The following is a 17,669-nucleotide window of genomic DNA, read 5'->3' as shown; positions in this document are numbered from 1 at the left end:
ACAGCTGGGATGTGCAACCAGAGCCACCCTGCTGTAAATACTGAAGCTCCCATTGTTCAGCACCCTGTGGGACATGGGGAACTGGAATACTTAGGCATAATAAGGTACAGTTTGTGGGAAGTGATTTCAGAAAGCTGTAACATCACTGAATACCTGTGGCAGTGCTGGCACCTTCCACCTGAGGCTCTCCTTGAAAGGTAGAGATTAGTGGCAGAAAGAACATAGAAGTGTCTGACAGATGCACTAATTTTACTGGGAGCAGGAGGATTAAATTATAATACAGAGTCTCATCATCTCTCTACCTTTCACATGAATAAATCTGAACCAAAGAATGCAGTTGATGTGCCTCTGGGAAGAAGGGACAGAGGGTCTCCTGTGTGTTTTCCATATCCCCTCTGCTCTGGGTGTGCTGCTCAGAGTGGCTTCTCTCACTGAGGTACAAACCAGAACTGGTGGCTCTGGGGTTTTTTTGCCACGTACTTTCTGTTTGTCCATCATTAAGCACATCAAAGCCTTGGTGTCCCCATCAGGAAACAATGCTGTTAATAACATTAATCCACCTTTATTAAGAGCCTTTAGCTCTATGGAGGAGCACCAAATATTATTAAGACAAAGACAAGAGGATAATAAGGAAACGTGTTTTTTCCCTTGCTGACCTAGTTTCTAACCTCACTTTAAAATCTTCCCTTGATTTTAATTATGCTTAATCTAAAGCTAAGCTCACAAATCTAGCAAACTTAAGGGCTGCTTTTAAAGTGAATTTTCTCGCCTGTCAGAGTTCCTCAAGCTTTCTGTGCTACAGTCAGGAGTTTATTTCCAGCCCAGGCACAGAGCTGGGGCATTTCTCTGCCAGCACGGTGACTGTCGGGCTCCTGGGCTCAGGCACCACCTTGCTCCACTCGAGCCTGGGCACCACAGCATTCTTCACAGAACAATTGCAGTCCTTTTCTCATCAGCCATAGCCAGAGGCAGCAATAAGGGTGAAGGATATCTATCATGAAAAGTCCAGTGTCAATGTGTTCCCCCAATTTATTTACTGACCTTCAATGCAACAGCCATACTCCTGACCCTCATGAGATGAAGCCTAAGGGGAAATGGCACTGAGCACCAATTCCATATCCTGTTGTTCTGTGGTCTAAATTAAGTGCTAATTAATTACCACTGGCATCTTTGGCATTGCCTGTCAAATTGGATTTAGGATATCCTTTCGCTGTTTAAACAAATAGCCCTACATCTAAAGCTAGAATCCCACATGTCAGCATTTTCTTTACTTTTACATTTTTATTTTAAAATCCAGTGAGTATGTTCATGGATTTTGCAGGTAGAATTCAAATAAAAGAAACAGGAATTGATATTGTCAATTTTGATTAATAGTCCCTCATTAATAAACATCCTGTTATTCAGTTTCCACCTGCAGTTGCTGATGTTGCCTGGAATCAATTAACTCATATAATTTGATTTATTTTACAAAGACATTTTTGGATGTGCTGTGCTGATGATAAAGGTTCTATATTTACAATTCGTGATTTAAGCGAGATTGTTACTAACTGCTTTTTATTTGTAATGTTCCAAGAAAGCTTCGGGCATTCTTGAACAAAAATATTTAAGCAATTTAAAAAGTTGAAGCTTTATTTATTTAAAACTATCTGTTGCCTTCTGAACCACACAGGCCACAAAAGCATACAAATCCAGGAACTATGACAGGTTGGCCTTTACAACAAGCTAGTTGTTCTGGAGAAGAAAAAATATATATCAGAAGTGGAATTAAAAATAAATTTTGAAAATATTCAAGCACAGCAGAAGTTACACCACCAGCCAAAAATACATTTTAGGCATTAAGGTGGTATACTTCTGTCTGAACACTTATTATTCTATGTAGTCTCACACTGCCTTTATCACTCTGCTATCCAAACACCTTGAAGAACTACCTCAGCATCTGCCCAACATCTGCCACGGGGGGTTTTGCTCTCTCCCATCCCCTCCCCAAAGAGAGGCTCGTGCTCACAGTGCCTGTGTGGCTTTTGGGCAGGGATTTGCTCTTGCTTGAGCTAAATTTGCTGCTACAGGGCTACGAAAGAAGGCAGAAATGAATGTGCACAGTGCTGCAGGCAGAGGAGTCCAGGATGCTCCTTGGGGAAGTTCATGGCCTTCAGCTGACTCCTACCAAAAGTTGTGCCCAAACAGCCAAACTGCAGGCACAACAGCAACATGGACTAGGCAGATCTGTCCTCTTAGGAGCACCAGTCAGAACCAGTTTGCATTCACACACAAAAAAATTAAAACCCAAGCCAAAGTGGGAGGGCAGAGTGCTGGCTGTGGGTAAATGGAAGAACCTAGCAAGTTATCCAGTTGGATCAGTTTTCCAAAAGGGAGACACAGAATTTTAGAAATAGGGAAGATTTTGTGGAAAGATATTGAATCCATCTCTTCGATACAATTTGTTCTGGGGGAGTGGGACCTGATCCTTGGCCCACTCCAAGGTCTTTGGTGGAGCCACAATGTGATGATAAGTTCCTACCCTTGCTGTCCATGCACCAGTGTGCACCTCCTGCCTTTGGAGCTTCTGTGACCCAGTAGATGTCCAGAAAAACAAGCAATCCCAAGGCTGAGGTGCAGATAAACTGTCACCCCCCTCACAGCTCCTCAGTGGAGCAGGAGCACTTCCCCTGGTGCAGAAGAACAGGCAGGACTTCTCCAAAGCACTTTCATGAATGAAGCCCCTGTGGAGGCTGGAGTATCTTTAGATACCTAAATGTGTTTTTAAATGCTGTCTTCAGCCACCCAGGAGATAAAGTCTTTCTCCACAAGACCAGCATTCTATGAGGTGTGTGCAAAGGCAAGAGCCCACATGCTCTTCTGCAGGGTCATTTCATGGGAAGCAAAGTTCACCCAGCACTGAGGAGACTTTATTTTTAACTGTTCTCTTATTAAACCAGGCTAAGCCAGAATAAATGCCTTTCCTCAGCTTTTCACAGTCTATTCAGCCAACTGTGAAGCAATGTTCAGAGTTAGTTTAGTTATTATTCTCATTTAGGGCCAGGCTCCAAGGCAGTTCATCCAGGGAAGGGCTCGTGCTGTGAGAAATGCAGGGGATCCCCTGAGGAAGCCCATTCTCCACCAGGGCCCTGTCAGCTGTCCAGGTACTATATATAGCCACCCAATGGTCACATTTAAAGCCTAGTCTGTGGAGGAAGACAGCATCAAGTGCTCGTTCTTGTATCCCAGAGCAACTGAAGAGAAGGGATTTTTCCCAAAGTGCTGTAACACGAACCCACAGCTGCAGAGCACAGGAAGCCTATGGAGTTTCTGTAGGCCAGGAGCCATCGAGGCTATTTTCAGCAAAAGCAAGCTCTTAAGTATGTCTGAACTATTTCTGACCCCTCTTGTAACATATCCTACACCATGACCTGGTTTCTCTATTACCAGTCTAGCTATTATTTCAAATTCTACCTATGGAACAAACAGGAATTTGAAATGCCTTCATGTTTTACACAGCTAGATGCAAGTAGCTTAAAACTGTCTTAGTGCACAGTGGCCCCTGAGTTGTGCTTATTTGTTGCAGAGGAGACCACATGGCACATTTGGAAAAGGATAGACATTGTGGTGTTTTGGAGCTCCTCTCTAGGCAGAAGCCTCAGGTCTCAGTTCCACACACACCAATCTCCCTGGTCCCATCAAAGTGTACAGATCTCACAAGTTGAGGACTCCACTGATGATCTGCTTAGCTTTATCAGCTGCTGAAAGCCACTGTAATGCATCTGAGCAAATCACCCATACAGCCAGGACATAGGTAATGAAGAGGCTTAGTCTGCATTCATAAAATATCAAGAATGCTGAATTTGAAATTTATCTATGTAGTAGTGCAAGGAAGTGAATAATTTACACAAATATAGTTTGTGGCATCAGGGGCCCCCTTGCCACCAGATACCTCCATAGGTTTCCCAGGTTGGAGTTAAATAATGTACAGGCCCTTCCCTCTTCCTCCACAATGTGTGTATTTTGTTTTCTCTCCTCAGCTGGTGTATCCAGCTGGGTATGGATATCTCTGCAAGATTTTGATCTGTTATAGGACCCCTATTGTTGCTTGTACTTTAAGAGGACTCTCAAAGCTGAAGTTCAGTTGTCTTTTTAATACCAAAACCCACTCAGGCTCTTCCCAAAAAACAACAAGTGCAGCTGAACTGAAATAAATTGACAACAGAAAATGATGTGGCTGTGCTATGCTGTATCTCAGGAAAGAGTGTAACAGGCCTTAAACGAAAAGGAAATATGTTGAGGAAAAAACCTGATAGTTTAGGTTATCTGTGCTTCATGTTATAGCTGTGGTTCCTTCCTAACTCTGAAAAACCCAGCTGCAAAAGCCCTGCGAAAATGTGCTTATACACACACAGACATTATCACTTCCTAGGACGGTACGTTTTATTATCAGGTTATTTTCCAGTACATTTGGCACAGTTAAGGTAAGTATATTAACTTTACTTCCAAATAAAGAAAACAAAGTTGTACTGAATGCCTCAGCCACTGTCAATGAGTTAAGAACTGACAGGAGGTCCAAGTAATCAACCCTGTCTACAGCACTGAGCTTTCCCTTGGGACACCTCCTCTGATCATACAATGTATCTGACTGGCATGGATGTAGAATTGCTTTCAATAAAGATTTTATTTCAAGGTTGGATGATTCTTTCCCAAATGTCTTGTCTCTAAAGCAAAGTATGTAATACCTGTTATTTTTTAACTCCTGTGAACCAGCGTTTGGGAAGGAGAGCAGCGTAAAACGTTGAGCTGAAAGCTGTTCGTCATAAGAGACAAATTTTAACAAATTGATTGGGAGCTCTGCAATACCAGAAGTCAGAAAGCTGCTGCATAAAAACTGGCCTGTACCAGTGCAGTGAAGAGGTCTGTTAACGGAATTATTGCTGGGGAGAGCTGAAGGCAGCTGAGCCCTTACCAGGGCCAAGTCCTTAAGCTGCAACATTACATTTGCATATGCCTGAGAATAGATAGGAAAGAGATATTGGCTAATTTGAGGATAATTATTGGCAAAGTCAATCAATGGGAGGCACACACTTTGACCTATTAAGGCAGTTCACAGGAGCTTACATTTCAAATCAGTCCCATCATCCATCAGGATGGGCAACACTGGCTATGACAGTGGTTGCCAGCACAGTTCAGCAAAGCCACAAAACCTACCCAAATGGGCTGTCATGGAATACCCCACCCACAGAGGAGCTGGGTCCTAATTCCATAAGGGGACTTCCTATACCAAGAGGAGAGATGACACACAAATACAGCATTTTAAATCTTTTTTGTGAAGTTCTATTTATTCCTATTTGTCTTTAATCTCTCTTGGCCTCTGTGGTGGTCTTGGTTTCTGTTTCTAGTGGCAGACTTCCCTAGTGAACACAAATATTGTGCATAACTGGAGGACAGGATTCTGATAACAACAAAACCTCCTTTTATCTCTCAGTCCTCCACTGAATTCAGGGGATGGCATTTCCTACACCTGCCATTCTAGCCCATAGCCTCATACCAAGTGACACCTTCTTACTCTTCTGACCCTCTCATTTTGTATTTGTCCTTTAACCACAGTCTGTATTACTGGTTTGTGGAAGAAAAACAGGATTGTCCTATTGAAAAGTTATCCTTAAATATAACTTAAAACCATGAAAGAACACCAGGCATGGCTAAAACTAGTTCTGCTAAGGGTAGAAATGGCCCTGACATTGAGCAAAATTAAATCCTTGTAGGCTGGAAAAGGATAAGAAAGTAAAAGTGAGCGGTTTTCAAAGCAGCTGGCTCTACCCTCCAACACTCTCCAGCCTACAGTAAAACAGTGTCCTTTCCAATGGGATTTTCCTCCCTAAGTACACTGAATTCTCCAATGTTTTATGTGCAATAGGAATATTAAGATGTTGAGGAGTCAGAGTCACTGTGGAAACCCTTTCTCCTCCTCAGCAGTTACTACAAAATAAAAACGGATGAAGAACATTTCCCAACACCTACCGTGTTTGGAGCAATAATCCAGTGTGCTTTCCAAACGTCAAAATTAATAATCATTTTATTTAGAGAGTTTGAAAAGTGTAGGTTTAATGGAACTAGAGAGCCAAGTCACCATACAATGACCCTCTTAGCTGTAGGCTTGCCCTGCTCTCTGTCACACGTTTTCCAGCTTGCGGTTGCCTTGGCAACAGCCAAAGCATAAATTCCAAGTATTTTTCCTTATATATCTGCCATTGACACTACAGCCCTCCTATCAGACACTTCTGCTGTTTTAATTCATCATTAGTTTCATTACTATTAGTAATGAGAACTGTATTTTCTGCGTTTCTCCTGACTTGTGATTTTAAGGACTGAAGACATTCTTGAGACTCAGTTATTTTGGAGGAAAAGAAAATAATCTTGTTCAGCATAGCACCCAACAATTTCTTGATATGGTTCCAACATCTGTGGCACCGGATTATAGATTGTTTCTAAAATAACCTTAAATTGATGGATCATTGCTCCTTTCATTTGGGCTTGACAAAAAGTACCTCTGGCATTTCCTTTCACTCTTTATGTTGAAAATGGTGTGTCAGTCTTTCTGCTCTTTTTCTTGCCAAAAAAAGAATTCTTGTCCATTTTTTCAATATTTTCTCTTTTAACAACTCAATTTCACCGAGTAACTATAGTAATAGAACTAAGTGTGCATATTTTATTTTGATTTGCCCTGACTTCTTCTTTTGTGGAGAGATGATAAAAATACCAGGTATAGAATTTCTTTGGTGAATGTCTGTAATCCAAAAAGACATAAAGGCCAAAATTTATTCAATTCAGGGTGGATTGAATTCCTTCTTTCTACTTCTTCAGTAGCTGTGTTTTACCACATATTATTTAACTATTCAGACTTTCCATGTTTGCAAGTTCGCTTGCTTTATGTTTGGTTTGTTGGTTTTTTTGTTATTATGGTGAAAACAAGTGAAACTGCATTGTTATATCAAGGATTTTCAGGACACTTTCTCAATACAGTACTACTTATTCTAGCATTAAGGTCAGGGAACCCAAATTTACACAGATTTTCCTAATGCCATGTTACTGATGAGCCACAGTCAGTTCCTCTCCATCACCAACACATATCACACACAGCCTCCATTGCCTCATGCCATACCCCCACCTCCTGATTGGTGGGAAATGTTATCCTGCCTGGACTTTGCCAGAATGTCACGAGAAGCATGGAATCTCCAGGATAATCCAGGGAAATTATTCTCCTTCAGGAAGATGGCAAGCAAAAGCAGAGGGGTTGGCCATGCATCTTCCATTTTCTGTATCCCCACCAGGGACACGGGGTCTCAACACCCTGCTCCACATTTTACAGGCAAAGGAAGGCAGTCCCCCAGATCCTTCAGTAAGCTGAGCCCGGTTGTCACACTGCTTCACCCTGATTCTGCTCATCCATGGTCCATGCCTCCTTCTCCCTGCAAGAGGCTTCTCCAGCTCCATCAGTGCTGTCCATCATCAACACCCTCTCGTCTGAAAGCCGTGGCTGATGCTGCTAAATTGATTATTTCTAAAGCTACCCAAGACAAAGCTGCTGAATTTCCCCCTCCAGTGAACATGCATCTCTACTCCTGCTGATGCCATCTCCAAATACCTTATGAAGTTTCCAACTTTTACCACATAACAAGCTCAACAGAAACCAAATCTCTCTCCTGGAGAGGTCCCCAAGCTTTCTATACATGCCTCTGCATAAGTGGCATGAAGCAAAGCAATCTCGTCACCTCTTTAACATTTTTAATTGTGATAAAGATGTGTGACATCCATCAGAAGCCCACGCAGTCGCTTGGCAACAAAACTTCTAACTTTTGAGACTTTGTGAACTCCTGAGAGAAGAGATGATATATTAATATTACCACAGAGGAAAGATAATTAATTTTTAAAGAATTTAATGAAGATGCTATATTTTAAGAAACTAATAGTTAAGCCAATCTGATTAGTGCCATATGGAGAGTGTTTTGTGCAATGGACACCACGGTTACTAGCATGAGGCAGAAGTAATTCTTCCTATTTATATATGGGAAAAAAACTATGCGTGTTGATGCTCCAGGAATGTGGCAAACGATGAGATTGGCACAAATCCACAAGAGATGCTTTTTGCTGTGTGACCCACCCACTAACATGAAAGAAACACTTTTTTGAGTGCCTGGAGCCATTAGGTCTCACAAAGTTTCTTTTCCTTATAGTGTGGCTTGCTATAAGTTCAGCAACAGGTATGGGAAAACAAAGACAGCTGTGATGGCTTTTAAATGGCTGTCTGGATTTTGAAAAGGTAAATAAGTGACAATGGCAGAGGGGGGGGGAAAGCAGAACTTGGCTTCAACAATCCACTTGGAATACTTAAGTTAAAACTAGCAGGTTAAGGAGGCATCCATAAATTCAAACATTTACATAATAAAGCTACATTTAGTTTGCATTCCTTGGTGGAGCTGTGCAATTTATTTATAAAATATGTGTCTTCATTTACTAGTCTTTCCAACCCTAGGATACATAACATATTCTGGAGGGTTGAGGGAAATGGATTTCTACTTAGTCTGTACTCACCACCGCAGAGATTTATGCTAAACTTCCTACCTAAACTCCATCCATTAAACCTGTACTGTTCTTAGACCAGACTTCTCCATCCTTAATGCCCTTTCCACAGGAATATTAAGTCTTAATATAGACACAAGATCAACTTTTAATAATAATAGTCCTTCTCTTGTAATTTTGTGGGTAATAAAGATATCAAAGGTTATAATCCTTACCATTATTTTCTAAGTCATCTCGTTAAGGTATGTGGTCTCCGTGTCTTTTGAGAAACTTTGTGTCAGGATAAGGCATGCGAAAGTCTTTAGTTACATAAATTTCACAAACCATTTCAGACCATACTCACTTTATTGGATTTAAATTAGCAGAAGGAATGTGTTTCATATGAGCCCTATATTAAGGGGCTTTTTTTTTGCTTTTCACAACTCTTTCAGTGCTGGAGACCATGTTAAGGGAAGCAGGGAATCTTCTCCCTGGCAGTACAAAACCCCTCCTTTCCTTGTTTGTCACACTGGCAATAATTTCCCTTGCCTCCCTATTTTCTTTCTTTTGGATAAGTAAACCAAACAAACACCCCTATCAGGAGAAACATTTAAAAAGTGCCTCTATGTGCTTCAAGAGCAACAGTGACTCCTCTGACACCCTTCTTTTTTAACCAGTTCTTTCCTTTTGTCAACAGGATAGCAGCCAAGGAATCCGTGAATCTTATGTCAACACAGAGCTTAGGAATTGTGTTTGGACCAACACTCCTTAGACCTGAAAAGGAGACAGGGAACATGGCAGTCCACATGCTGTACCAAAATCAGATAGTTGAACTTATGCTGAGTGAGTACAGCAAGATCTTCGGCTCGGAGGAAGACTGACAGACAGGGCCTGTTATTGAAAATGTTCACATCTGTCTTGATGTCTAATATTTTTACATTTCTGTAAACATATTTCTGAAATATTTCTTTTTCTTTCAAGTGACAGATGCCTCATTTTGTGCAAACTTAATGATGATTTTGTGTCTAATTTTCAAACATTGGAATAAAAAATATTGTCAACATTTGCCTATATGTATTCTGCATTAACCCTTTGAGAGTTTCATTATGCTAGCACTCCAAGTGTCACTTTTTCTGCAAGCTGAGCATACAGCATATGGCCCTAGACCATGGAAAATGCTGTTTACCAACATATGCAATGGCACAGAAAGACAGATAATAATTGAGGAGGTTTGTGGAAAACTGATTAAAGTATGTATATTTAAAGCAATGAATTAAAGCAGTGACATGAGATCATTCATAGCTAATCTGAGTATAATTTACCTTTCTCTTTGATATACGTTGAAAATTAAAGACACAATGAATAATCGTTTGTCTACCCCAAGAGCTGGGGAAAAAAATTGCATTTAGTGCCTTTAAACAAATAAAATAAACAAACACGAACAAAATGAGAATGTCACCATTTGCATAACAGTGCCTAAAAGAAATTAAAAATGGAATTGGAACTTTGGCATTTTTACTTAAATGCAGCACATGAAATGAAGACATTGCATGACTGCTCATTTTAATGTAACATCCATTTTGATTCTTCATCACACTGTACATCTGCCCGCTTTCCCCAGCTATCTCATGTTCTGTAGCATTTGTATTGTGCTCCTGAGGATGCTTTATTGGTGAACTACATTAAATTCATCTAGAAAGAACTTTTAAAAAAAAGCCTTTTCATATGCCCTTAGGATTACTTGGCTAGACTTGAATCAATTTATGCATTTGATGGTTAGTTTCAGTTGTCATGGATAAACAAAAGGGTAACTGTCTAGAATATATCAAATATTGTTTCATTTTGAAATGTATGTTTCCAGCTATACACATCTCCTACCCTGTTTTGTAAAAGTATTCTGCTGATAAAATGTAGACTTATGTTTGACAGCTTTTTAATCAAGTTCAAAGAGAATAAATAAAACTAATCCAGTGTGGTAAAGAGTCTGTCTGGTTATCGATTTGTTCATAAAATGAAAAATAAACCATGTAAATAAGATGTGTGAAACACAGATCCAGAAGCAAATATTTAAAGCAATTAAAGACCCCAAAACATAGGATTAATGCATAGGTCTGCTGTGCATGAGAGATATGTCTTCAATATCACCTCAGCAGATCATGGGCTGCTTCAGTTTTTACTCAGCATTGTTGTGAGAAATTCCATGTTATTCAGGAAAGGTCACTCCTTGGAGCAGTCATTTATGGGAACAAATATCTAATGAGGCCTGATCGTTAACTAAGACCAGGCTCTTTCATCAGGTACTAACACAGACAGAAAACAACACCAAGAAAACATAAAAAATGGCCCTGAGATGGTTTTCCTGGCTGCTCACATGTCTGAAAAATCAAGCAAAACAGAGGGGTAGTGGCCAGTAATTAAAATGGGAAACACGAAACCAAACAAAATCTTCCTCCTATCACGAATATCCAGCTCAGTAACTTCTGAACAAAACTATAATGTACTGGAGAACCTAAATTCACTTTATGTTCAAGAAAATATTTTTCATGTTAATGTCAAGCCATGAGTACTTAAACAGTGATGCTTTTCAGGATCATCATCTATAGACTCTTTTAATAGCAACAAACCAGGCGCTGTTTATAGCCTGTGGAAATGACTGGAAGAAAGATAGTCAGAAGTTCAGTCTATTCCTTAATAAAGACCATTCACATTATGGCCCCACGGGCGCTCACAATCATGCTATTGAAGTAATTTCTGCTATTACTGGAAATGAAAAGTTCACTTGTTACTTGGAGCCTGTTGCACTCAGAAGAAAAGATTCTTAATTAATTAATTAATCTTCTTTCAGGCTTTCTTCGGAGCATGGAGACTCCTCTTGTCTTGTTTTTATAGGACAAGGCTTATGAAATGCACCATATCTCTCTTAAGATCAACTTCTTTAAAGGGGGCGGGGAAAGAAATCAAGGAAACTTTTGGACACATGAGCCTTTCTTTGGGTTTGAAGGGTTCCTTACACGAACACTGTACAAAAGCGCTGACTGCTCTGCTAAATGCTCTGTTAAATTGCAGCCTGGACGTGGGCAGACAATCTGGGGGGACACAAGTGGCTCTCACCAGAGGAGTGTATAAATCCAGGGCCTGTAGCAGATGCCTTTCCTTTCTCATCCCGACAACACAAAGGAATGGCCATGCCTTGCTACCAAGCTGCTTCCTTCCCCAAGAGACCAATTCTTCCTGTCTCTCTTAATACATACATTAATTTAATGGGGAAAATTACTGACTCAACCATTAGTCAAAGAGCCAGCCCTTCAGCCCCTGCCATCAGCAGAAACCAGAAGGATAAAAGAGGGGAAGAGTGGGAAAAAATAAAAATGAAAATAAGTGTTCAAGCCTTAACTGCAGCAGGGTTTCTTTCTCCTCCTGCTCAGGCAGTTTGCTCTTTTTTACCCAAGTTCACAACCCAAGACTCTGACAGACTCTTGTTGCTGGACATAAACATTTCTAAATCCCAAAAGTGTCCAACTTTTGCAATTCACCGAGCCTGTATCGCCACCACATTGCTATTGGAATATTCACTATTGGAATATTCACTATCGCCACCACATTGCTTATTGGAATATTCACTATCACTTGGTAGCAGTTCTGCTCAAACTCTGCTAAATATTTAGCAAGTCAAAATTAGACTTGCAGAAGACCTTTCTTTTTCAGGAGCCAGCATCAGTTTGAGATAGGCCACAGATATTTTGAGCAAGGAGCTATTAATGGTAAATTATCAGAAAAATGAAAGCTGAGAATGCAGCAGAGACAAATTTGTCCAAGGATCACTGTTTATATGCATTTTCTCCCTGTGAAGAGCATCTTCTACTCAAACTCATCTGAGAAGCACAAGCACAAAACTGAGATTGATTCAGTAAAAGGAAATATCAGAAATAAACCTCTGATGGAACAAAAAAAAAGGGCATTTCCATCTACAAAGTTTTATCATTAAAATAAAGATAAAATATCAGTGTATTGAATTGTAAGCTTCAGTGAGAGACATTGTCCATTTTTAACTCAATAAATTCCACTGCAAAGCAGGCTTTCTAAAAAAATGGTGAGTCACACTGACTTGCTAAGCTACAGCTAAAAGAGGAGACAAACTCCCCTGAGCAATTCTTTATTCCTCTTTTTATTTACATACGTATAGATTCATATTCTTTGCAAGCAGCATACATTTTAACAGTTCTTTAAGTCTCTGCTAGCACAGTGCAGGTAACCCTCAGCCTTTTTTTGCAAGCACCCCATGCTGCACCAGAGCCTCAGGCTGTCGTTCAGCCCAAGGCACTCAAGAAGTTCAGCTAATCAATTTCCACATAGGATACAGACCACGGGCAGAGTTGGGAAGAAAGCTGGGAAGTGAGTTGGGCCCACAATCACCACTGCAATCAGGCAGTGTATAGATTTGACACGGCTAATCCTCAGAGGAGGCTGGCAGAAGAGCCCCGGGGGGTGCGCGCATTATCACGGCACAGCAGGTCCCCTGCACGGCGCTCCTGCTGCAGAAAGGAAACCTGGAACACAGGGAAGCTGAGCATCATCAGAGGTGCGGGTCTCAATCACGACTCCTGGGCTTTGCAGGATGCAAAAATGGAGCCTAGGTTGCTGTTTTGCAAAACATAGGAGCCTTTCCTAGCACCCATTTTGGGTTAAAAAACAACAATATTTCCCTAAAGATCAAGGAACAAACAAGTGGCCTGTGGAGGTCAGGCTGTACCCAAACTTTTCTCTTCAAGAAAATGCTTCAGGATGCTACTAAAGCAACAACCTCATCCTTGTGCCAATTCACCACAAGTGGTCACAGCAAATGAATGTCCTCGGCCATCACTCCAGGTTATTTTTACACTCCACGAAGTCATACTTCCAAACATACCTGAAATATTGTGAGAATTAATGTTCCTTTTTTACTTAGAGAGCCTTGTTGCTAAGATTTACTTCAAGTGGGATAGAGAACATGAGCCCTCACTACTCTTTTTCACACAAAACATATAATAATGTTTAAAATAAAGAATTCCATACTACTCAGGACATGACAGTTGGGGATGCAATGCCACTGCACATAAATGTGTGAGAAACTGAGACACAGAGGCACATGTGTCAAAAGAGAACTTTCTATTTTAGTGCTTTCTTTATTCAGAGCCTTTTTTTTTTCTCCTTGCTTTTTAAGTAGACTCATAGAATGGTTTGGGTTGGAATGGACATTAAAAATCACTTCATTCCAACCCCCTGCCTTGGGCAGGGACAACTTCCACTATCCCAGGTTGTCCCATACCCCATCCAGCCTGGCCTTAAACACTTCCAGGAATGTGGAGTCCACAGACACTCTGGGCAAACTGCACCAGGACCTCACCACCCTCACAGACATTTTCTGTTCTACACCCTGAATTCATCTCTAGTAAACAGGGATTTGGGGTTTTGCAGGCACCCAGCCCTCCAACCCAAGGGCAGCGTAACCTCAGAGACAACAGAACAGAATGAAATTTGTCTTACAACACCTTGACCATGGTGAAGTTTTGACTTTCTATAATTTGCCCTTAAACCCTCAGAAATACTTCAAAGGTGCTGGGAATCCACCATCTCCCGGCAAAGCAGGCTCCAAGATACCACACCTTCAAGATACCTGGGGCCACCCCTTACACCTTCAGTAGAAGTTGAAGGCTTTGTTTAAGAAGTTTAAGAGGGACTGAAACTTGAACACTGCAAGTTCAGATTGAGTGGAAATTAGTTATCCACAAAATACCGCCATTTTAGAGCACATTCAGCTGATAAAATATAGACTCAAATTCCACACAGTTCTTCTCTCCTCTTTGTCAAAATGCAATTTCTGTGCTCAGCTCTTATCCAGAAGGTTTTTTTTGGCTGCAGTTCTGGTGGATAAAGGGAACAGCCACCTCTCCACCAATGATTTATGCGTTGTCTCAAAACTCAGAAGCTTTCAAAGAAGCAGCTCAGAAGCTTTTTGGTTGCAGTTTGGGGTAGGTGGTGCTATGGCCTCTGCTCTGGAAAATTAAAGTGACCGTACTGAAAGTGGTTTGACCAGTCCATTGCTCAGGCTCCAGCCTGCCCATTGCAGTAAAAAAGGTAGAAAAAGTCCAGTGTTATGTCAAGCTTTCCCACAGGGGATGTTTCTTTGCAGCCCCAGGCAGTAAATGGTTTTAAATAAATGGCTGAACACCCTGTATACAGTTCTGTCTTTATGTAGTTTCTGTCACTTATTATCCATTTTTAATCCTGCTAGGCTCTTTGTCTTAATGGTATCTGATGAATTTCCCAGGTTAATTATGCACCATGTAAGAAAATATTTTACTTGTATCACTTTTAAATTCATTAGCTTTTAGTACCATTGTATAGCACTCTGCTTGCTCTTGATTTATGGGAAAGGCTAAATAGGATCATCTGACTGACCTCTCCTGGCAATTCACTCTCCTATATACCACTAACACATCACCTCTCATTTGTCTCTTAATCAATTTAACCTTCCCTCAAATGGAAAATCTGCCACACCTCTTATAACTTGCTCTATCTTTCACTGGATGCTCTGTGCATCTATTCTGCCTTTTAGAACCAAGCTCTTAAGCATCCAAGGGGGAAGGATCCTTAATATTTTCATTATTGAACCCTTTACAGCTCTTAAAATAATCAAGCTGCTTGTTTGTATCTGATTTCTGCTCTGCACTGAAGAACTGAACTGTCCTTATTGCCTGGACCAGGTTCACAAGGGAATTTGGGGAATTAAATGCTATTTTTGTCTATACAGAGAATGTGCCAGTGCTGCTGCTTTCTCCCTTGTGGCTACTTCACCTTGCAGCTCTCCAAATTTCCATCAGCAGCTTCAGCCACATAACCCTGGCTATCTGGTACCTGCCTGAACCAACTCTTATCTCGGTTCCTGGGCCCCTTGCCGTCTTTTACCCACAGGGCACGAGCAGGGACTGCTTCTGCCCTTTGTTCTTGCAAATTTAAAATGTCAGCTCAGGGACATGGACCTGGAACCTGCTGCAAGGGTCCTGGGCATTTAATCAGCTCCCTCAGCCCAGCTGCAGTGTGGGGCTGTATCCTCACACTCCCGTGGGGAAGCACACGGGTGATGCTGGGCAGACTCTCATTTTTCAGCTGCAGGACCCACATTTTCACAGAACCACAGATTCCATGCACCCCCAGAGCACCCAGTGCTGCAGGAACACAGAGCCGGTGCTCACCTTGCTCCACAAGACACTGAGTCCAAACAAAGCAACACAATAACATCGCTTACTCCAGATTCATGGAGCGTTGTTGGTTGAAAAACAAATCAAATTCCCTCTTGTGTTTATGATGTGCTTCACCTTAAATGGGAGAACTGAAAAAATAAGGCAACTACCTTAAACAAACATGCCCTAAGATGCAAAATACGAGCACCTTCCTGAGACCTCTGGTACCATTCTTTTTCACATTGTGCCTCTTTGAAGTGCACATAGCCAAAAACATTGGCAGTGCTTTCCCTCTGATGCTGCAGTTTTTGAGAGTATTATGCATATTGCAGATGCGGTTTTCTTGCACTAGATTGAAAAAAAGAAATAATCTTATTAAAAATGTAAAAGGATTTCAGGGTTCTGTGCATACTCAGAGAAAAGAGAGATGTCAACAATAAACATGCCATCTGAACAATACGGAAGGACCTCTGTCCCATGGGCATAATAGATGTTTTATTAATAACTTGCTTTTATATATTTTTCTCATTTCCCAAAACAAAGGGAGGAGGGGGGGGAAATGAAAAAAAAAATAAAAGGAATGGGTTTGAAAATGAAAACATTTCCTTGACTGGACAATTCAACACAGGAGGATAAATTAAGACCTGGTGCATTTTCTGGGTCTGTGTTCTCCTGTCCTGGGTGTATTTCTTACATCTGATGCCATGGGGGAAAAGCCCCCCTGGTTCTCCAGAGTTTATCATGGAGTACATCAGCTCCAGCTAATGGATTGAAAAGGTGGGTCTTTTAAGTGGCTTCAGCGGACTCAGCACAAGCTGAAAAAGATTTTATTCATTGTCTGAGACTGCTGGACATGGTGTAAGAAAGGAGAGGGAGGACAGGGGCCACTTTTTTCATATTCTGGAAGAAGCAGTGCTCTGTTTCTGTACTCTGCCACAGCAAACTAATACTCTTCCTGATTTAAGTCAGCCTTGTTTTGTCAAGTAGATGCCTCAGGAATGGATAAAAGAGACAGATGAGTCTTTGCTCCTCTAGGTACCTTCAAGACGAGTGTGTGTCCAGACCCTCAGGTCTGGCCCATATCAAGTGATTAGGTCCAGGGAATGGTCACCCTCCAGAGGCATTTTACCCTCTTTATTCACTCTCTTTACCATGATATATTTTTACCTCACACAGAGTCTGTGTTTCAGGTAATTGAGACCTCTTTGGAAATGCTGTTCCTGCAGTACAGGCCCTCAGTAAACCAGTTTTTCATCCCAAATGGCTTTCATAAAACTAGGCAAATATGGCAGGGGGAAAGAGGGTCATGGGATGAATTAAGGCATGGGATGTTGGAACAATATGATCTTTAAGATCCCTTCCAACCCAAACCATCCTCTGATTCTGTTCTATGAAGGCAAAGAGAGCCTAAAGTAATTTTCCTCTTCCATTTTCTGCCAATGTACATGACCTGGCCTATTGTAGAACACTTATATTTTGTTTTTTTGGATAGCCTACCTGTACAAATAGCTGGAAAATATTATGGAACAGATGCTGCTAGAGAAATCTATGATGTTCTTAGAGGCTGAGAAAGAGGAGGGCTCCACCTCGGAAGCAATACCATTTATCCTTAAGATCATCAGTAGGTACTTGCTAGGAAAACATTGCTTTGGAGCAAGTAAAGAGAGGTGAACCTTGAGATTCATGGCCAAAGGATCTAGAGGCTCTTCTCAGGCGCTAAAAATGTTTCCACTATGCAGAAATTCTTATTTACTCACATAAGGCTTTAATGCTTCATATCCCAAAGAGTTTCTACCCAGATTCAATTTTACCCTATGAAGGTCAAAACATTTTTAAATTCTTTTCTTACCTGTATGGTTGGGGATTCATTCATAGAAGAATTGGAACATTTGACCCCAAACATGCCCA

General features: G+C 41.1%; 1 protein-coding gene across 1 annotated transcript in view; it reads left to right on the top strand.

The window, feature by feature from the left end:
• The window catches only part of ARHGAP15 (Rho GTPase activating protein 15), a 320,771-nt gene extending 310,248 nt beyond the window's left edge, over positions 1-10,523 (top strand). The window contains exon 15 of the mRNA XM_038142951.1: positions 9,239-10,523. Within this exon, the coding sequence (XP_037998879.1) occupies positions 9,239-9,422 (184 nt within the window). The 3' untranslated portion in view covers positions 9,423-10,523. The remainder of the gene's footprint in view (positions 1-9,238) is intronic.
• Positions 10,524-17,669: the final 7,146 nt, after the last annotated feature.

The sequence above is a fragment of the Motacilla alba genome, chromosome 7, assembly GCF_015832195.1.
Source record: "Motacilla alba alba isolate MOTALB_02 chromosome 7, Motacilla_alba_V1.0_pri, whole genome shotgun sequence".
Lineage (NCBI taxonomy): Eukaryota > Metazoa > Chordata > Aves > Passeriformes > Motacillidae > Motacilla > Motacilla alba.
Note: the sequence above shows the minus strand (reverse complement) of the source record. Positions and strands in the feature narration are given on the sequence as shown.